General features: G+C 37.1%; 1 protein-coding gene across 3 annotated transcripts in view; it reads left to right on the forward strand.

The window, feature by feature from the left end:
* Positions 1-880: 880 nt before the first annotated feature.
* The window catches only part of PPP1R9A (protein phosphatase 1 regulatory subunit 9A), a 149,520-nt gene continuing 127,354 nt past the window's right edge, over positions 881-23,046 (forward strand). For all 3 annotated transcript variants that reach the window (XM_085310522.1, XM_085310523.1, XM_085310524.1), the window contains exon 1: positions 881-2,556. In XM_085310522.1, coding sequence (XP_085166648.1) covers positions 1,099-2,556 — 1,458 coding nt within the window. In that variant the 5' untranslated portion in view covers positions 881-1,098. The remainder of the gene's footprint in view (positions 2,557-23,046) is intronic.

Here is a 23,046-nt window from a genome sequence, read left to right on the forward strand (position 1 = left end):
CGGCGCGACGGGGCCTCGCCGTGCGGGCATGGGGTGAGCGAGTGTGCGCGCCCCGCGCGGCCGCAGCCCTCGTGCTCCGCGCTCGCCCGCGGCACCGAGCGGGCGCGGGGCGAGGCGGGGGGAGCTTCGCTCGCCGTGAGCCGCTGCGCCGTCGCGGAGCCCCCGGAGTCCATCAGCCTGCGGCTGCCGGGGCGCCTCCGCGCTCCGCACGGTGCTGACAGCGCTGCTCGTGGCAAGGGACAACTTCCCCTCCCAGGATTTCACTTTCTTTGGTATTTTAAACTGAGAACGTGAACTTCGGGCGCRTTTTTTCCGATTCGCTCGAGCGCTGCTTCGTTCCTGAGCAGTCTTTCTGGAGCAGTCTAAGCGTGTTATCTTTGATGGTGTTTCTACCATTACGCTTCTCTGAGAGGACAAGGGCTGTCTTGCAGTGCCCCAGGGAAGAAGAACCATCATGTTTGCATGAATTATTTTATGGTCAGATGCAAGACACTCAGAGGTTTGCCGGGACTTTTTTGATCCTTATTTTCTATTACTGCTATGGAAGAGTTTGATGCAATAAAAATAGTGGTGTTTCTCTTGTCACCTTATTTTTCCTGTGCATGTTGGTGACATGCTACATCTTTGTGAACAGAATTCAGAATTAGACATGGTAATCTATGCTTTTGCTATGTAATGTTATAAGTTTGATCATTATTCAAAAATTCATTTGAAAAAAATAATTATAAATTTTCATATGTTTGAGTAGTGTTTGGTGTATCTTTTCCTTTTTTGTAAATGTTATTTCAAGTAACTATACAAATGGAAAACATCGTTTAGATTGAAGGAAGTACAAATGCATGGCATGATTTATAAAAACCTTACTTTCTATTGCAGGTTAAATCTGCATTTGCTCCCAAAAGCCCTTGGTCTTGCTGCTKTGTCATAATTGACAGCGTATGTCTAGATACTTGCCTCTAGATCTTCTGTTGCGTATGGCCCTGCTGAAGAGCAGTGCTGCCTAAGAAATACTTCTCAGCCAGGATCTCGGTTGTAACAGATTGCTGAGAGTGGTACCTCCGTAATTATGTAAGCTGGTTTTGCACTCCTGAAGTAAACATGATGAAAACAGAGTCTTCAGGAGAAAGATCAACCCTCCGAAGTGCCTCTCCTCACAGGAATGCTTACAGGACTGAGTTCCAGGCACTGAAAAGCACCTTTGACAAACCGAAATCAGATGGAGACCAAAAAACGAAAGAGGAAGGAGAGGCCTCCCAGAGCAGGGGGAGGAAGTATGGCTCAAATGTTAATAGGATTAAGAACTTATTTATGCAGATGGGCATGGAGCCCACTGAAAGTGCTGGAGTTACCCCTAAATCAAGGGGAAAGGGTGGTCCTCCATCACCTCAAAGGCGAATTAGGCCCAAAGAATTTGTAGAAAAAACAGATGGTTCAATTGTAAAATTGGAATCTTCTGTTTCAGAAAGGATTAGTAGGTTTGATACTATCCATGATGGTCCTTCTTATTCTAAGTTTACTGAAACTCGGAAAATGTTTGAGCGAAATGCTCATGAAATGGGACATTCCAATCGCTACTCCCCAAAGAAAGAGAAAGTAGTTTCCAATGAGCTTCCGGATGAGTGGTGCAGCTCTAAATCTCACAGAGGCAGCACTGATTCATTGGACAGTCTTAGCCCAAGGACAGAGACTGTCTCTCCAACTGTGAGTCAGCTCAGTGCAGTTTTTGAAAACACTGACTCACACAACGTAATTGTTTTAGAAAAGTCAGAGAACAACGAAGAATACTCTGTAACTGGTCACTATCCACTAAACCTGTCTTCTGCTGTTGCAAATATCTCCTCCCCTGTTGCAAACCTGGAGGGCTTCAGTCCTTTGAAAGAGGCCAGCACATGGTCTCCACCAGCCAAACAAAGTACAAGCTTAGTATCTGTTGAGAACTCCCAGCAAAATAGCACATCTTCCTCATTGAGACAGAAAACATCTACAGGCACTTTGTCAGGTTCAAAAACAACTGAAGAAATAAAGAATACAGAGGCCAGTGCTGATTCTGCTGAGAATTGTGTGGTGAGTTCACAGGATTTGGTCAGCATCTCTGACAGTGAAAGGTCTGTGGACAGTTGTGCTAGGAATAAGTCAAAAGCAGACACAGAAGTTCTGTTGCATCAAAATGAACGGTCAGAAAATGCAGAGGGTATCTTTGATAGACCTGAAGCTGCAGAAATATCAAGAAATTCAGGTGGTGATTTTGCAGCAGATGCTGTTTCAGATGCTACTGAATCCCATTATGATGAGACAAGTGAAAAGGAAGTAAACGAAGATGTGAACAATTTTCAGAGTTCCCATGTGTACATGCACTCCGACTACAATGTTTATAGGGTACGATCGAGGTATAATTCTGACTGGGGAGAGACAGGTACAGAACAGGATGATCAGGATGACAGTGATGAAAATAACTGTTATGAGCCTGATATGGAATACTCTGAAATTAATGGATTGCCAGATGAAGATGAAATCCCAGCAAACAGGAAAATTCAGTTTAGCCGTGCTCCTATTAAGGTAAAGTTACCAACATTCTTTTTCTGCTCTTTGGTTCATTTTTTAAAAGTAATTTTGTTTGAAGCAGATTTTGACAGTTGGCTTTGAAAAGACTGCAGAGCATCTTCAGATGCATGTTTCTGTTACAGTCAGTCAGTGAGCATAATCTCAAACGATACAGGGGAGATGAGCTATGATGAACTTGGGTCATTTCCTAGCATACCTTATATCTGGAGAAGCTAGCAGAAATTGAGAATGACAGCTAGGTTTGCAAAGTTTGGGGATTTTAACATGCATGCTTTGATTTATATGGCTATGAATTATAATCACATGTGAAATATGGAAGTGGGTAGGTGGTGGCCTTGATGCTTGTTATTTTTTCATTTGAAATTATAAATTCTTTAGATTTCATGGCCTCTCTTACTATGTACTTTAAAGTTACTATATTGAAACACCATGTCATGAAATACAATGTGCTTTTGAAGAGTGATAGTGTCCCCTAGTAGGACATTAGTATTCTGTATCTGAATCAGTATAATCTTTTCTGGTAGTATCGTCACTATTAAACTTTGTTCATATCTTTATATATGTTTTGTATATGCCAGTTCAAGAGGCTGCAGAAAAGTAAAAGACTTAATGAATGGTGGGGTTCTTGCAGGCATTTTTTGGTTTAAGTACCTTGAAATAAGAGCTAAAAATAYGGACCTTCTCAAGTATTTTCAGCATGGGGCAGAATAACTAGTGCAATGTTTTGTTATACCAGCATTTCATGACTGAGTCTCAGAGTTAAGTCTAAAAGTAATTTACTTTCGAACTGTGTTTAATACACATGGTCTCAAACGGACATTGCAAAAGCATAGTCATTTTTCCAGAAATGACTCTTGAAAGTGACAAATGTGGTAGAGTACTTGAAATCTAAATATTTTGAAATTAAGAATCTGAAATGAAATTGACTTTATTTTCATTTTGTGAGTTTATTAATCAAAATTCATAAATTAAGAGAAAGAAGTTTGACCATCAAATTTGAAGTAATATGTCACTTATAAAATTTGTGCTTACATCATCTGTGGTTTAAGTTAGAGTAAAATGTACTTATATCAGGAAATCTTAATCTGAATGAAGCAACCRGTTTTTCACATCTGTTATTGGGGGGAAGTTGCCTTCTGTTCCTCATGCTGTTAAAAGACCATTTTTACACAGAAGCAAAATATTCAGAGCCAAGATAATGGATTTTTTTGTTAATATTTTATTCAGAGCTGTGTTATTGACGAAAAATTTTAACAGTTTTTCTGCTCCTTCTAGATTATTCTCTTAATTAAACTAACCAGATTTATTGAAGTTTTTGGGGAAAATGAAGTAGAGAAAACTTCTATTACAAAGGATTATAGAAGACTTTTCTCCCCCCTCCTTCCCACATGCTATACTAACAGAGAAGATGACTCTTGTGTTTTCTGAAAAGTCTACCAATTATGGGCAAAAGTTTCTTTAATAGTATTTATTATGGTTCCAGCATGTAGGAATTCCAAAAGTAATTATACTAATTTTATTCTGAAAATAGTAGAGGTTTTTTAACACTTTTTGTTTCTGTTTTGAAAGATAAAATAGTGACATTATTACTTCAGCATATTGCCGTGGTTTGTGGGCAAACTTCTTTTGCTCAAAAGAAAGAGTCGTGTCAGGTGCTTTAAGTACATTCTTTCTCAATTAGTATTTAGTTATAAAACTTTTCCGTCTTAAAATTTTCTTGATATATTCAGTTCATGTTAAATGTTATGCAGTTATAATTATATTCTGTCAGGAAAAAGCACCCAAGAGTCATGTAAAAAGAGTAAAAGTGTACATTTCTCACAGTTTTTGGAATAAAGTATTCTTAACAGGCTAACTGAAAGCAAAATAAATACTGCTTGAATTATTTTAGCAGCTTCACTATCTATTGTAGACAGAAGAAAATGGAGTAAAAGCTGAATTTAGAGAACAATGTAGAAGAAAAGGTAATTTGGGAGATGCCAACGTAATTGCTTGTTATCTTGTCTGCATCAAATGCATGCAGTGTGGCTGTCATGTGGGGAAAAACAGAAGTGGGACCATGTGGAGGACTTGTGCTGAGAGGAAGAACTGCAGCAAAAGTTGTGGAAAATTCACAGCTGCTCGTTTAGCGGCCTTCCCTGCAATTCCCTCGGCAGTGCGAAGCAGCGTAAGCCCAGGCAAGCTGCCAGCAGCATCAGGTCGCTGCCCGGCCGCCTCACTGTGGGCAGAGACCCAAGAGACTGGGGGAGCTGGAGAATCCCCCCAGGGATCCTTAGAAACTTGGGATTCCCTGGGCTCACGCATTGCCTATTTTACAGCCTTGCTRATTCAGCACACCACTGGGAGCTAATAACTAATTTTGCCAAGCAGTTTCTGCCCGGCAATAGGTATCAGTGATGGTTTGCAGGCCGTGAGGGACTTGTGTTCTGTTCCCTCTCACGGTTTTAGCGTATGAGCTTATCAAATCGTTTACTTGGCTCACCTGTTACATGGGCTTGCTAACTGAATATGTAACAACTGTTGAAAAATTTTTCTGATTTAGGTAATTTTATGTGTTAGTGGGCATAACTTGTGTCATTAATGCTTTTCTAAAACCTCACCTCATGCATAGCTTATCTGAGAGAGAGGAAAATACAGAGCAATGTAGGAATATTTTCTGAACGGTTGAAAAYTGATCCTCTTAAAATGAAGCAATTTTTACTTATCAGCTGTTAGATAGCAGTGTTAAAAGTCAAATCCAAACAGTTGAACACTCCAAATGTTTAGTGCTGAGATTTCACAATGTCATCTCTCTGCTCCTCTTCCACATTAATTAACAAACTGGATTTTTGAATTTGTAACCAGTGAAATGAGTGGGTAGTTACTGCCTTAAAGTTGTTACCTGACGGTCTCAACAGATTTAGTTAAATGTCTCTGAATTAGTTATGGTTAAAGTACTTTTTCAAGGGATTTTTCAGATAGACATGTAGTAAATACAATAAGAAGAGAGCTGAGACTGAAGAGCAAGAAGATTTTGTTACTACTGAAGGGAAACCTCCCTGTTCCTTTAGGGGAAACTCTATGGACTTTGGGAAGTAGTGAAGTCTGAGTAGAAAGATGAATTAATAAATAAAATCTCATTCATCAAACTGATACAGATTTAGCTCTGCTTATCATCTGATCAGGAAACCACAGTTACTTTAGAAACCTGCTGTAAGGAGAAGCACGCAAGTGGATGGTTACAGGAAATTCTGCTCTTGTACAAGCTGTAACTTTGCTATCACAGATCCCATGCTCCATGGGCCATTTATTCAGCTTTAGGATTATAGGATTTGTTTGCTTATCTGGTCTTTGTTGAAAAATAATCTCTTGAGGAGAGGTGGCTGCCCAAGGGCCATTGTAGGCTTGGGGAGTTTCTAGGTATTTGGAATGTCACATCACTTGCGTAAGTAGTTGTACATGTATTTTGGGGCTCAAGTCAGCTCTGAGAAGAAAAAACAGAGTAAAAAAGTGCAAACATGAGTATGTAGGTGGCTAAACATGGTATGTGCATGTTTACAGTCTAAGTATTTATATAGCAGTAATTTTCAGCAGCTTTYGTCAGCAGCGGTCCGTTCTTGGGTCGAGGTATTCTGTATATGCTCAGCTGTATAATTGAAGCTCTTTAAAGCAAAGAAGGGAAAAAGTTACCTGAGTGTAATGAGAAGAAAAATTCAGTCAAATGGTTTTGTCAGGGATACTTTTCTATCAAGAGGAGCAGAATCTCTGTGATTTGCTTGCCTTCTGTTGACTTTTGTGGGATTTACTGGGAATTCAGTTGTATGCTGCTGCCCAGACATTGCAGGCTCATTGTAAAAGTTTTGCCAGCAATACCCAATTCATTAGCTTAAGACTTTCCACTTGTAGCAAATGGAAATGTATTAATTGTTCAAATTACAGTCCGTTTTGTGCCATGCTCCCTCCATCCTGGCTGCAGTTACGATGGAGGATTAATGTCCAGCTCTCCTGCTTGCCCAAGTCCAAAATGTCTGATACCTTAATAGCTGATAGTTGCATCTTCAATGACTGCCTTGTTTTTGCCATAGACACACATTAGACCATTTAAAGCTGTTTGCAGAAATCAGTATCTGCTACTGACCTTTCTTTTGCAACCTTGTACTTTGCTGTGTCCTACATGACTGAGGGTGCTGGAGAGGAGAGGGTAGTATGTGATCAGACCCTGTGGCTCTCAGTACAGAATTTGTTGCATAGCTAGGGATTTTAGCCTGAAGCTGCTGCTTCAGTTTTCAAAGTTCTCTATAGCTTCCTTAGGGGAAAGAGGTGATGATGTTTGCCTAACTGAGACCTCTCTGCATTTTTGGGTACATAGGAAAGGTAAGAAAGGGAAAGAGAGGGATATAGCAGTGGCTTTTCCATGCTATAGAAGAGGCTTATATGATCAGTARTATCTTTACTTCATATGTTCTTCCTCTCTGTTGTCATGCAACATGACTGAATTATATACCCTGCAGAACTGCCATTTTCCAGATTATTTTGTTCAAATTGTGCCTTGGTCAGGAATCCACATTTGTGCCTTTTTTTTTTTTTTTTTTTTTTTTTAACAGTGAACATTTGAAGAGGTTCCACAAGAAGTGCTGTAATTGTAGTTTAGTATAAAATACATATGACATTTATATTTAAAAGTTGTTTTGAAGTTTCTTGTCAAGTATGTGTTGATGTATCTTATTTAAAAACCAGCTAAAGCAGCAAGTCTTTCTTTTAGTTAATCCTCATTTGACTCACTAAAATGTATTCAAGCATGTAAATGGTGGTGAGGAAAGAATTTGAAGCAATCTGATGTTGTAATTACTTTGGAAATCTTTGCTCTGTAAAATATTGTTATTCTTTGTCTAGCAAACATCGAAATAAAGTATGTTGGAAACATTTGCAAACTCTAGTGTTGAAAAAGAAAGAGTTTGCTTGATTCTATGTTTAATATAATATTTGCCCATTATTATTAACATGTTGATGAAGTATTTAGAATCATAGAAGTCATAAGTGAAGGTCACTTGTTCACAAGTATATTGCAGTCCAAGACTGCAATCCTGCCAACGCTTCTATTTGTATTTTAGTTAAGTGAATATGGAGTCTGACTTAGATGATCTTCAGAGGAGCCTTTCARCCTCAGCAAGTCTATGGTCCTCTGAATAAAGGAGTCCCAGTGTAGGTACAGAAAAATAAGAATGTGTAGTTTCCTTCTGAAAACACTGAAATGACGTTGTCCTTTTCTTAGATATGGTTCTCTGCTCTGGCCACCAGGTCTATGCTTTGTTTAAACATTGGGAGCAGAAGGTAATTTTTTGCTAAAGCATGAAACTAGGAATTAAATAGCTTAGGCTCAGTCACTGATTCCTCCTGTAACACTGAGCACWGAGTAAGTCACTGAAACTTTATGCTAGTGTTTGAACTCTGTAAAGTGGGCAACAGGTTAGTCTTTGACAGCTCCTTTAAACTTGTAAAGTAGTTTGCGATACTGAGCTAGAAACTGTTTGTGTAGCTTAAAATATGTGTATTTTACTACATAAACTGCCCTAATACATTTTACAGGTATTATGAAGTACAAGAAATTCTACAGACTAAATAGTAATAAAATACATTTTACTGCAAAGATTAAATGTCATACTAAATTTGATTATTTGTAAAAGTTCTGAAACAGGTTCTTTTTTCTAGTGGTAGGATGTATAAAACATTTCTGTGACCTTWTTTTTTATTCTGGTTACATCTGTTATGAAGGACCATGATAGAACCTTTTATATATTTTTATTATGGAAAAGGAGAAGAAATGAGTATTTCCTTGTAGATATTAAGCACTCTGAGGGATGTCGTGAGATGAAGAATAAAAGTGAAGGAATAAAGCATTCTAGAACAAGTTGCTATTTTGGAAGTTAAAAGATGAATCTGTTCTACATGGTTGGAATTGTATGCTTTCACTGGATGAGTCTGTCGCACAAAGTTTTCAGAAGTTTGCAGAAGAGTTTTGTTGCGTTAAATATAATTATTGGAATACAGTAGGTGGAATAAGTTGCTTGTCTTTCTTAGTACTCTGTGGAGATGTTAACTGCTGTGCAGGTTGTCTAAAAAGTCACTAAGAGGCTAGAGCACAGTTATTCCAGGATGCAATGCTTGCCACACAGTTATTGAATTGGGCAGAAGTAACATTGCTTTAAACTCACTTTCATAAGCATTATGGAAATTTGTAGAAACTGAGCTTGGATTGAATGATTGGCATTGGAGGTTTACACAGCTTAAATTGAAGGGTTTTGCAGTTAAGTGTTTTGAATTTCAAAAATGCAGATTGAGAAACTGTAGGAAAATAGTTTGAAATTAGCTGAAGCAAAGAGCTAAGGGAGCTAACAAAAGGCTTCTTGGAGCTTCTCTGATTCACAATTAGAGAAACTGTGTAGGCTTTGCATCCCAAGAAAAGGCAGAATGTATGAACCAAAGAACTGCAGAGCTGAATAGAAGAAAAGTCAGCCAAGAGAGTATCAGAAGCTAGCCAAGAACATACAGGGAATGGCAAAAGTGATTGCTCAGAAATGAAAGCTGTCATAGAGCTCCAAACTTTTAAAGTGAGAGTAAGAGGCTGCCAGAAGTCAAGCTGAGTTTGACCTTGTAAAGGAAAATAATCCAAGTAGTAAAAAGCTATTTATCTAATAAAAATAAAAGAAGAAAGGAAATGTGGTATTATGCAGTAAGCAGAAGGTTATTGTTAGAGCTATCACCCCAAGTTTATTTAGCCTTCATTTTTTAGCACAGCTGGTGATGCTGAACATGGAATCAGGATTAAGAGGGTCAAGTGAAATAGATGTATAAAGGTGGAAATTCTTACAGGAAATGAAGGCAAAACCCAGAAGTTCCTTGTGCTCAAGTCTGTAGAAAGATGGTTGGGATAAGTTGCATTTTAGAAAGCCTTGTAGGAAGGATTTCAGAACAAATAGAACACTGTCAAAATAAAGATGATATTTAACTGCAGAAGAGCAAATGCTGTAGCCATTTTTCGGAAAGTTGAGAAAGGTGGTTCTGGCAGCTGAAAATTATTACTCTTTTTTCTATGGATGTAAGGCTGTAGAAAAAACTTTTAAAAGAATAATCAGAGGCAAGGAGGCAGATGGAAAAACGGAATAAATGTGAATGAATTTACGAGAGGTAGTGTATGTCAGACTAAATAAGTATCTGCCTTTGATAAGATAAGACCTTGTTAAAGATTTCAGTAGTCTTGTCTCAGAAAGTTGCAGTGTGCTAATGATGCTTGCTTGTGACAGAAAGTGGGAAAGCCTTATCATTGCAAAGAAGGATTACAGTAAAATATGGATGACTGGGAGGTCTTGAGCAATGGAGATGGTTTTATGGCATAAGCTTCACAGTTAAACTAGTGATTCATTCACAGGGAAAAACAGCAAAAGAGAAAGCCATTCTGCAACACAAAATGAYGACAATAATCTGCTGTGTGATGCAGTTCTGAGGAAGGCAAAAGACGTTCTAAATACGTGAAGCAAAATGGTTTTTGTAATGTCATTTTGTAACTCACTAGGGAGACTTTATATTGAAAGTGTCTGTACAGATTCTGTTTGAGACAAATGAGTTTGCAGGAACAGCTGCAGAAACTTGCTGCTCTTAATTTTTTTTGGTTACTTCTATTGTAAAGCAGGGGGCTTAAGAAATTTATCTTGTTCAGTGAGGGATGACGAAGTCTGGAAAATAACTTAATTACATCTTTGGTATATTCATAAAGAAAAAGCACCTAAGTGCTAAAGGGCAGTGTTTCACTTTTAAGGTGGAATTGAGCATTTCCCAGCTAAGACCATAGAACTATAATAGCAGGCAGTGGCACAGGCAATTCCCTTCTCTTTTTCTGGGTTCCTAACAGAATTTTGCACTCTCTGAGAGTGTCTGTTACTTCTGTTCAAGGACGGAATTTCCTTCACTACTGCTGAACTTACAGGCCATCAAGAATGTRTTAAAAAAGGTATCTGACATTCCTGAAGTGAAACGGTACAAAATGATAGGTATTGTTSTGTGGTGTCTTACTCTACATTGAGAGTGCGAGCGGAAGCTGGTTTTACTCACTAGAATGAGTTCAAGAGGTTTGTCAGATCACTTGGATATTTCTGTATAATAAAGTCAGTGTAAGGTGTACGTGCAGAATTTTGCTCTGATAGCTGTTTGCCTTKTGTTATCACACATGCAGCAGTGTTTTCTAAACTAAGCATATCATAACTTTTTCATGTTCTCTGCCATTTCTATCTACCTTGGTATTCAGTGCTTAATCTCAAGGACATAAAATGCTGGTTTGTGTTGAAAGAATATCTTTGTATTCACACTACACTGCATGTGGACCTGGTGCATTTTATTTGATAAAATATCTRTTTCAAACTTACTATTCATATTATTCATTTAAAAGCAGTAAACTATGGAGGCCCTTAAAAATAGCACTATCAGACTCTTGTCCAATTCATCTACATGATGGCCTTAATGATTAATAAATATGCCAAGATTTTACCCAGCTTGTAATCATTTTTACAAGCTTATAATCATCTTATAATCAGATGGACTCTGTCAATTCTGGCATATTTAAATACTTATCTGTTAGCTCTGYCTTCCTCTGAGTCCCAAGATACCTGTTCATTGATGCCGACCTGGGAAACTGTCCAGTAGAATTTATTGTGTAGGGACTTCTCAAACAGAAAACTCAGAATATTTTAATAATGTATTTTTTTTCACAAGGGCAAACCAGAGAGAACTCATGAACCCAGGGATTTAGAGCACTCTAGAAAAATGGTAGTTAGTTATTAGCTGGTAATTTAGAAATATAGCAGAGTGCGCTAATGAAAATGAGAGTATTTCCAGCTGGTATTTAAGAGCATGATGCTACCAGGCCATGTAGCTTTTAATTCTTCTTTGTCCAGCCTTTTTCTCTGAAGTAGTRGCATAGTTGTATCACCTCTCTATAAATATGGCATGCTGAATAAAAATACTCTCCTTGATGTTTTGTATATTGTTAATCATGTCAATATTTAAGACTATGGAAAAAAAATCAACTTAGTAGTGATTTTTTCTTCTCTCCTTAGAGTMAGTAAAGCAATTCTAGCCTTAACATCTTGCAGATCCAGAGTAACTTCTAAGACTTGCTGTGTTTTGAATACAAGTGYCTGACACAGTTCTTACCAGTAAGTCTTAACCTGTAAGGCTTCATTTACATTAGAAAAAAGTTATGCTGCTCACAGTGGACTTTGGCAAAGGAAGCAGCCAAACTGCAACCCAGACTAATCCTTTTAATGCTTTCTTTGTGAAGTATATTAAATGACTTCTCTCAGTGAATTATTTATCAAATTATAAGAATACATGGTTTGGTAAATCCAAAGGCAGTGGTTCAGTTCCAGTAGGTATTTCATGCTTGTAATTGATAACTTAGTTTAAATATGTATGAATATTTTAACAAGAGCTCCATGAATACAGAGAATTGCTACCTATAGTTACAGCAGAATGGGGTCAAGTAAAGGTTTCTGAGATGTGGAAGGTTTCTATGTATTTTCTTTCCCCTAAAATACATAAACATTTAGCTAGAAGGGGCCTGGGTTGCCTTTGAGTTGTTGTGAGGCTCTAAGCCTTTTTTTTTCACTGGCTATAATTTAGGTTTAATTGTTAATTGCAGTCTCACTGTTAAGCATGGAACGATGATGTGGCAACCGATTCGTCACTCTAGAACTCACTTGTGATACTGAGTTTTCTTGGACTTTAAACAGTTATGAAGTATTCAGAGGGAAGAATTTATGGCTCTATTGATTAATGCGACCTTTGCTATTTGGGAACAGAATGTTACCTTAGCTGGTAGGATGRTGTTTTCATGCGTATGGACGTCTATGACCCATAAAGGTGTAGGTCCAGTTTTTGGATTGATAGTAACCTTTTAATGTTTCCTGGTAGGAAAATCTACCCACACCAGTGTTTCCTGTTTGTCAGTCAGAATAACTCTTTAAGAAAGGGTGTTTGAAGGGCTTTATTGTACATATGATTATGTATTGTAGGATAAGCAGATCGTCCTAAATTTGTAAGTAACATTTAACAATGCAAAAAGATTTTGGAAATGTATTTAAACAAAAATTATCAGTTAAATATTTATGATTAAGATGATAATTAAAGCCAGCCTGTACAAAAATAAACCTGTTGATCAGTCATGTTCATTTGCARCAAAGGCCACTAACATTTTACATACAGCAATAGCCTGAATAGGCTATGTGTTGTATTATATATGTATTATATGGATATTATGTATTACATATGTATTCCTTTCATTTTTTTCTTTGGTTGTTTAGCTTATGTTTAGAATTAGAACCATAAATGTCCAATTGAGACCATATACTCAAAAGCTGTAGTTAAACTGATAAATAATTTAATTGTGYTGTAAAACTTCAATACAGTCTCAAAATTATTCATAAAACGTACCAAGTTGTTAACATCTTCCAGTTGATCTATAGTGTCCTACTGATAACAGTGGAAAAGAAGCATTTTGCTTCTTGCCTAAAGCTCAAGAACTCTCAGAAGAAAGGTCAATTTATATTTTTGAAGATGACTAAAAGCAATTTATAAAACATGTAAGAGATCAGTGGGAAAGGTTTTTTTTCTTTTTTTTACTGGCACTTTGAATAAAGGGATTAAAACAGAAAGACAATGAGTAATATAAAGCAGATTGTTCGTTCCTTTGGCCTAAATTTTGATCTGCTTAAAGCAGACCTCTTATGATTGATTTATTTATTATGATTTTCCTTGTGCAAAGGGTTACTTTTCCCTATTTTTTAAAAAAAGGAAAAGAAATGGGAGAGCCCTTGTTAATGCGTGCCCTTGAAATACGCGTGTTTCTCGGCTTGAGAAATGTGGGTTTGGCCTGCAGGAGGTGCGCGCAACCCCGGAGGGGCGGCAGGGCCGCGCGCCCGGGGACGCCCCAGCGCTCGGAGGCCCCTGCACATGGCCCGGGCGAGTCTTGGGTCCGCGAAGCCACAGGGCCGGTTTGTGGCTTTTTTAAAGATCTAAGCATTTACTGCTGCTTCAGTAGTCCCACAGTGTAGCGTTACCTTCTATACACAATTGAACCCTTTCTTTACCATGTTTTGCCTCGATTGACTTCCTGATGTTCTCTGAGCACTGCAGATTTAATTTTTTTATTATTATTTTTAATACAGTCTTTAGTTGTCTTCTATTTCAGTTTTTTTCCTATATTGATTCTGAACACTTGCCAAGCTGTGGTTGTTTTTACTGACGGCCTAGGACATAGTTCTAGTTTTTATCCTTTATATTTATGCTTTCTAGGGCTATACGCTTGACACTTTACATTRCATTTAAAAAAGGAAAAAGCAGCTTTTTTTCTAATTGACAGCTTGAGTTTCTATTATTGTTTTATGTAGAAAGTATTCATTATTTGAAAGATTGAAGAATTTACTGGGTTTTTTTTTAGCTGCGTTAATATTGGTACAGTATTACCACCCTTTTTTTTTAATCTTTATTTTCTGTTAATGGTATGTGTTCTCTTCTTCCCATGAAAGCATTTGTTAATTTAAAGAGGTTTTTAATTTCTCTTTCCATTTTAGTAGGTCCAGGTTTCAAATACATTTTTTTTTTAATTTACAGACTATGTCCATGTATTCTGCCTGTAAATGTTAAGTAGCACTGTATTTTGCATCTGTGTCTCTTAAGCTGTTGATAGTGATTCTGATGTGCTTTCAGAAATGCACTTGAATTTTCATTCTTTCATTAGTTTCTGATTTGCTAACTAGAAGTTTCTTTCTTTTGAGGGAGAACGTTAGTTAAAATGCTGCAGCTGCTGTAACTGGCTAATTTTGTCTTATCTATGCTTTTTTTTTTTTTGATACAGTGTTGTAATGAATATGAACTAGATGACTATGAAAGCGTTTTCACTTTTTTGATTTGAACTGGCTAAGCTTTGTAAATACAAAGCAATTTCACTCATTGTCAATTTGTTCACAGGTACTTTTTTCACTTTGATTGATACTGTGCATTTCCTGACTCCTTTTGAGCATCACATGTTAGACCATTCTACTCTATCAGAACACTTCATGTAAATCTTTCTTATTTTGTTTTGGCTGAATTTTACACCAAGGTTTTAATTCAGTTTTTTTATAAGAGAGGTAAATCTAAATATTTTTTTTCTCTTGTTCTTTCTCTCTCTCTCTTTCTTTCCAGAATATATACAATTCCTTACTTCTGAACTTTGCTTGTGTGCTTTTTTACTTCCATCTCTCAATCTATAAAATGAAGCAATATTCTTTTTCYTAAGATAATTTCAAAATACATGATTTAAAACTTTAAGTAAGTTGTTAGGTATAAAATGATACTTCCTGGAAAAATGTTAACCCTGAGCCATATCAGTCCTTTATAGTTCTGTAAGTGAGCAGATCTTATTATTGATTGAAATACAGATGTGTTAGTAAGCAAAATTGCCTCAAGTTTTCTGATTCAGCAAAGCAATGATTCTTTTGATTTATGTGTGTGTGTGTGTGTGTGTGTGTATATGTATATATTTAAGTTTATTGATTAAAAATTATAAACAATCTTTTGAGTTTGTACAGCTTCAAATGCATAGAGGCTCCTCTGTAAATTCTGTTCATTCTCTGATTGCTCTTTTTCTCCCCATGGATCTTCCTGTCTGATCTCTCTCTTTGCTTTCGATAACTTGCTTCTTTATTGTGTGAGACAACAAAATACAAATATGCCATATGTTTCCCTGCAGTGTTCCTTAAATCTCTTCTAGCTTGGATGACACCTGAGAGGAGAGGAAGTATGTTCTCAGGGCCATGTTGGATGAATATCTGTTTTACCTGGCTAACTCTTACAGGCTGGTATGCTGCCAGATCATTTAAAAATACACACTTGTACAGCAAAAAAGTAAGGATAAAAAGAACACATTTATCTGCATATGCAGATATTTGAATAATAAAATGTTATAGTGTTTATCAGAAAGCTCAGAAACAGAAATTATTAAGAACTTCGTAATTTGGTCTTTGATAATAAACATAATGCTTCCTAGAATTTGGAGCTTGCTTTATCTGCAAGAATGTTTGCAATGCAAAGTGAACCTGCCAGAAGGGTGTAGCAGCAATGGCTCTTAAGGTATGGTGTGACTTCTCTCTGGTATAAAGTATTTTTTGTTCTCTTTTAAACAAGACAGCTACTATAATCATGAAATACAAGATCAAATTCTTCGTCTTTTATTAGCACTGGAATTCCACGATACAAATCCACTTGGTGACTTGCTAATAATAGTTGTCTTTTTATGACTGTCTTGAATTACTTTACTTTAAAAATGAAGGTCAAAATTTTTTGTTCCCATTTAGGACTTCAGACTTAAGTAAGTTCCTAAAGAGGAAAACAAAAACTATAGTAAAGCAAATTACATACGAAATACCTTATTTACTCCGTAATATCTTATTTATTCTATTCATGCTGTTACCCATATCTGTGTATTTCATCCACATATCAGAGTGTTATGCTCAGAAATGAGATACTTTGGGTACTCTGACATTGTCCAGCCCTTTGTCATGAAYTCGATCAGTAAACTAACTTGCTAGCACTGATAGCAAATTTTCAGTAGYTACAATATCAGCTTTTCCTTCCATGATTCAGTTTGCTGACCTTGCATGCAAGAATTCCTGCCAGCTCATGATAGGGTATCAAACATGTGGTGATAGCTGAAGGAGAGGAAATATTGCATTTGTAGTGGCGTTCAGTGCCATGATGTATCTGCACTAGTGTATCTGCAAACTATACTGTATCAGACTGGCAGAAGACAGTCCTGGAAACTGTCCTTGCAACACAACAGTGTCAGGTCTTCTACAGAGGTTGTCTGGCACACAGGGAACAGCAAATAAAGTATTAGCATACATTCAAAACAGAGCAAGTGTATAGACATGGTGATGGCAATGATTTGAAGCTCACAGATGATTTTTCTGATCTTTTGCTGCTTTTAGTAGTGATGAATAGGACAGGCATGAGGATAACTGCAAAACTGATACGTGCCACAGGTATGTGGTAGCAGGTAACATCTAAGAAGCAAATGAGAGTGGGGAAGTTTGGAACATACCAGACTTAGTGATACAGTACTGCAAAATCATGTGGAATGACACTTCATGTTAAAAAGAACTGTCAAATTGAGGTGACTTACGGGACCTTTTCTTAAAGATGAAAGCATAATYATGACCATAAAAGCTGAGGGGGAACCTCTCCATGATTTGCCTCTGCAGTTGCTGCCTGTGCTAAAAGCCTATCAGTGATGCTGTTGTATATTTTTCACCCAATATCGTAACAACATCCACCTCATGGAACTGACTGCTTTCAACAGACGCTTTTTTGAGTGGTGTGTCAGCAATGTAGCAGTTCAATGTGGACATGTCTGTAGAACCAGTTCAGTGATTGAGTAGCATTTTATCTATTTTACATCTCACCTTACAGCTACACTGAATCTGCACCACAGACACGTTTCTTAATTTCACAGTAAAGTTRAGGAAAAATTTACAGCTTTGTCTACAATCTGCTGAAAGTTTCAGCAACTAATCAGCTAGAAGACAGCCAAAAAAGGAAGTGACGGCAAAGTATCTGTGATGAAAAACCCAAATCAGAGGACTGTGTGGTGTACTGGCCTTTTTTCTTTGCTCTAACTGTATTCCCAAAGCATCAGGTCCTGGAAATTGCCGTCTGTTCTGCAAGGAGCCTAAAACAATGGGYGGAAAATGTAGTCTGCTCTCTAAATATAGTTACAGCTGAGATGATCCTTTCATCCAGGATGAGCCTGAGTCAGAAAGTGTCTGCTTCAGGTAGATCTCGCAGTAACAAAACAAAAGCATAAACTGCTGTTTTGCAAGAAACAGCTTCACTATCTAGCAGTATGTAAAAGAATGCAAAGCCACTTTAAGGTAGTTAATGATTTAAAGTTCCTAACTTTCAGCACTTTTGATGTATTACTAAAAAGAAAATCCTGCATTTCTAATAAATGGTGTCAGTTTCATAAAAGAGACTATAGTGTGTTCAGTTGAAAGCCATTCCTGATGAAGTTAATCACTACTCAGCGAGAACTGCCTTGTGTGATTGCATCACGACTCTGCAAACCGATCAAAAAGATGCTCGGAAAGCCCTTGCTACTGCTTAACAGGTTTGCTTGCTTAGTGACCTTGGAGTGCATATAAGTCACCTCACAAGGGCTGGGATGTTTTTTTGAGGTGTGTGGGAAATCTAGAATCAGGAATTTCCAGGTCATGGTACTGAAAAGAAAAAGCAAGAGTGAGTGTGATTGTATAACTCTGTATTGAGACTGTTCCCCATCAACACTAAGGCCAGCCTAGGGACGTGAGATGTGCTGAAAGACTCATTAAAATGAAGTATATAAACAGCTATTAGATTAAAAAAAAAAAAAAAAAGATTCTTAAACCTAAAGAGAATGAGATGAGTGTTATTACTACTTGGCCTTTTGTGTAAAGTGTGCTGCTGTCGTCTGTTCCTCTCCTGGATAGGTTTTCAAGAAGAGAATTAGATCTTTTCCATTCTTTTGATTAAATGCTACAGTCACCTACATTGAGGAGAGAGTTTGAGGCTTTGAGTGCGGAGTAAAAGGAAGCATCTGTTCGCAGCTGTCGTGAGGGATGTGAGCTCTGAAGGAACAGTAAGTCAGAGAGATTGTTCTGCTTCGTAAACTTATTCTTGACTCTACGGCAGGGCCTTGGTCTGAGTTTACACTTACTTTGTGGAGCACTACCCCCAAAGCAGCTTATTTTATCTTAGGATTTTTATGGGGTTTTTAAATGCTCAGCTCTGTGTTTTTAATTAGTCAGTACCTAAATGTCATATTCTGCTTTGACCAGCTGATAAAACTGTAAGTACTTTACTGGCTGTAGTACTTTACTGGCTGTAGTCCCCAGTTGGTGATAATAAATAGGAGAGTGTTTGTTTTTCCAGTCAGACTCCAGGCTTCTTTTCTGGGCTGTTTTAATAGCAATTGTCAATTGAAACTTGACTTTTTTAGGTTGTCTCTCCCACTAYGTCATTTGAAAGAGGTAGCTGGGAGGTGACAAAGAATAACATGTAGCTTTACTACTGTAAAGCAATTCAAATGTGGAACATAATACCAAGTAAAAGACCAGAAGGTAACATAGTAGAAAGAGAAACAGTCAGAGGAAGATGAAATAACTCTCAGTTATGCACCTGTGATCAGTGGAAAAGATAGGAATGGAAGAGAGACCTYGGCATTTTCATGCCAGGTTGTAAAACTTAGATAACTCTTTGGGAATCTTACGATACTGAATTGATTTTCATAATAGTGCAGTTCAGAAGAAAAATCCATTTCAAAATGCATGGTCACTGACTTACAGGTAAACCAACACTTTCAGTGGGAATTAGGATCTGGATATTTTGGGGAAATCTAAGTCGTTTACTTAAGAGTACAAATGAAATCTGTGAAAAAGMCAGGAATTGTAACTATTATCTTCTGAAGTACTTGCCTCATATTGCCTGCAATAGTGAACTCCTTCACTATTTTGATTCACGACAACTTCTGTACAGTTTTCTGCATCTCCAAAACATACATGGCTCATTTCATTGCCTCTTCAGTAGCTGTGAAAGAAGGTTTCAGAAATTAAAAAGARGTAGGTGATGTACTGTGAACGAAATTCTACCTCCCATATAACTCTTGCTGGTACGAGTGGGTTTATTGTCCATGATGGCTTTGGCAGAACTGAAACTGAAATTAATATGGAGAAGATAAAAGAAAACAGCTTTTAACCTGCAATTGAGGTAGCTAGTGTTTTTTACGGTAGTGCTAACTTTCTTCTTARCAGCAGTCCAAGGTGACTCGGTACCTGTTTGAAAATAGCAGCTGTCATAGCTATAATTATATGCTTGGCCAATAAAAGTAGGAAACAAATCACAATTCTCAGAATCTTTACTCCTTTCCTTTGTATTGCAGTATCAAGCTATTTAGACATATAGGAAACAAAAGAGATTTAAAAGTGGTGGAAGAGTCATGAGAGTAGGTGTATATATAGCTGCAGGCAGCAGTATAAATTAGATGCACCTGAACTAGAATTAAACAAGATGAGTTGGTACCAAAAGTAGTCTAGTTTTAGCTGTACAGCACTCAATAAAAGACCGATTGCCTTGTAATATAGCCATATACTTACTCTTATTTAAATATTACATAAAACCATTCAGCCCACCAAACAATTTTTTTTTACTGAGCCTGTCTAAATGATAATCACTGATGCATGGATATAGAATTTTCTAATAATTTGATATTCCTCGCTACAACAGATTGTGAACATCGGTTGAAAAAAAAATTTTTTTTGAGGAGTTGAAGTTACACACTGATAGATGATATAGTTGCATCATTCTCTTCTGTCCAGTCCCTCAAATATATATTAATTCTATGGATTCATTTATAGATAATCTGAGTATTTAGAAGAATCCAGTATAATAGCGAAATAATACAATACTGATTTTTGTGGAACTTACTTGATGGTTTCAAAGCACTTTACTGAGGGCAGTTCAAGGATGTAGTAATATTCTTTTTAAAAGCCTCTGATTTGAAGACATGAATTCCTTTCATGATTGAATTGATAATCTAAGATTCTGCTTACACAACTGAATAAATGCATGATATTTTTCTCTGTATAGCAGAGGCCATAACTGGGGCATAATGTGGGAAGACCCCTGGCAAGCTGTTTTGGTAGAATCAGGTAGAATAACATTTGAAAAATGTTATTTTAAATGCAATTAAAGAGTCAGAGATTTTTCTCTTGTAATTTGAGATGATTGAGTAATCTTTATGTCACTGCTGCCTCTACAGCTATATGTTGTTGTACATCTTCTACGCATGTTGACTTTTTTTTTCCCCGTGATGCTTTAAAGCATGTTTGCATAGCAAATATTGTGACTCTTCTTGTGCTGACTTATGAGTGAAAGCGCTGGGAAGCGTGAGGCAGGGATGTTGAGCTAACTAACCTGATGAACAAAATTATTTCATCTCATTGATGAGAAGTTAGCCAGACTTTGAGACTCTTGAGAAGTATCATACAGCATGAAAAAAATAATTGTCTAGGTTTTTTGTACTGCTATATGCTCCAGACTTTTCTTTTTTCTTCTCCCCTCCCCCAAATTCTGGCACAGCTGCAGAATCATGGTAGAATCCTAGTGTTTAGTGAGACCAAAATTACCTTGTTCCCCCAAACTCAGTGAATTCTCGCTAGTCTATATTACGGACCTTTTGTTTCCTCCTCCTTTGTGGATATCTTAAGAAAATAYATGCTTTACTATGTTCGCTAAGTAGTTTTCAGAGTGTGTTGTATAACCTGATGAGTTTTTTGTTTGAATCTGCACAAGATACTTTGCCTTTATGCATGGTTATCTTGCTGCTGTTATCAAATTTATTTCTGGTACTGCAAATTAAGGCATTAGTACACAAAATATAATAGCATAGGACAATTTGAGGTGATTTAAAACTACTTACATTGAATGCAAAGCTTAGCAAAGCTGTTTTAACTCATATTCCTAAAGAAGCCCCCAGAGTTTTTCTAGTTTTCATTAGGTGGTGCTCTTCCTAAGTTGCAAAGCAGTTTACAGGATTGAGCCCTGAAAAGTATTTCRGATACTATGAGCTGGTGTTTTCTTTCCCAGGTCTTTTCAAAAGCCTCAGAAATCCAATTTGGAGCACAGAAAAACAAAACTACCAGAGTTTCTCATAGTATAGAGTGACATAAGTGAATCCAATGCACTTCAAACGCTGTAGTGATGTATTTAAGATAAACAAAATCAACTACCGAACTCAGACCCTGGTGCACAGGCTCACATGCCTCCCCTCTATGGGAACCTTGCGCCCAGGCTGTAGATCAGAAATTCTGCYCCATCTGTTAAACAGTTAATGCTTGGCAGCAGCATCTTACTGCATTTTCCAGAAAGCCCCTCTTCCACCTCTACAGAATAAAATGGTCTTCTCCTCCCTGGACTCTCAGTGGAAAGAGAGGAAATTTTCTGAGCTCCAAGTAGAGCTGCTTCAGTGGGACCTCAGCGCTGCAGCTGTCTGTGTGCAAAGCTTGGCCAGCAGCTGCTGCACTGCCCTTGGGCACRGTGCGGATGCCTGTCTCAGGAAGGTGGGCATTATAGTCTTCTAGTTACTTTTTTACATATTTACCTTTTCCCTACTTTTTGTTGATTGTTGCCCTCAAAATCCTTGATTTCCTGTTTTTATACAAACGTGTCTGTTTTTCGGAATCATTGACTAAGTGTGTATATATACAAGTCTTCAGTTAAAAAACTTATCTGCAAATAAGATTTGGTCTTTTTTTTTTTTTAACTCGAAWTTCAAATTGTACTGTGGATTGATACTGCAAATTGGTACATGCTGTGAAATATGTGCAAGAGGAAAGACTGAGCAATGCCAGGAAGGCTTTAAGGCCAGTTGTATTTATTTTATTTGCTAGTTGTGTTTTAATTTGTTCCAAATTATAGTGTTCTTTGTGGCTGAAACACTTACACCTTTTAGTTTGTGAGATAAATTCAGACACTTGCTGAAACATGGCATCCAAGTCAAAATGTGCAAATTTCAAGGACTATACTTAGTGATACTGAAATCCACACATGTGAATTAAACAGTTAAATATACAAAATATTTTGCTATGCTTTCATTTAACTATATAGATTGCAATATCTGAAGCTCTAAATCATGAAAAATTTATCGTCAGAAGTTTAATTTTGTTGAGTCTATGTATTTTCAGTGCCATTTGTTGCAGAACTGAACTTTAGACCTGAAAAGGCCTAAAACTCATATTACAGCCATCTCCTTTGTTTTACARACTTTTCAAATTTCCTATTATTCTTCTAATATAAATCACTGATTTAGCTGATAGCAATGCAGTAGAATACTCCTTGTGAGCTCAGAGGGAGTTTGAGTTGCACAAAGACTGAAGAATTTGATTTCATGCTTATGCTTGTAGTTGTTTCAGTTAAAAGCAGTGTCTCCTCTGGCTGCATGTTGGACATGCAGTGTTCTGCATGGACAGGCAGTATTCAGTTTAATCACTAGAAACGCTGTTCTGAGTAATCTTATTTAAGTTTATGTAAAATGAGTAAATTTTAGGCTTATCTGAATAGCCACAGTTCAACTTCTATTTCCACATGATACTTTCTAAATTTTTAAAATTAATTATCACTCTGATGACTTCCCTGTGCTCAGTCTGGTTCCCTTGGAAACCAGTTTACCCACACGTCTAATCTCTGAACTGATGAAATAATTTGTACTGACTGCAACTCAATTTGAAGAAATCTTTCTCCTGTCTTAATTGAAGAATGTTAATCTCTTTGTTCCAGAAGCCTCAGAATTTCTGGATTTTTTTTTTATTAGATTCAAGTAAAATGTTTTGCTTATAATTATTCATATTAGTGCTAGAACATGTGGCCAAGAGGACTGACATTATC

The sequence above is a fragment of the Rhea americana genome, unplaced genomic scaffold (assembly GCF_003343005.1).
Source record: "Rhea americana isolate MKP2758 unplaced genomic scaffold, rheAme1 scaffold_32, whole genome shotgun sequence".
Classification (NCBI taxonomy): Eukaryota; Metazoa; Chordata; class Aves; order Rheiformes; family Rheidae; genus Rhea; species Rhea americana.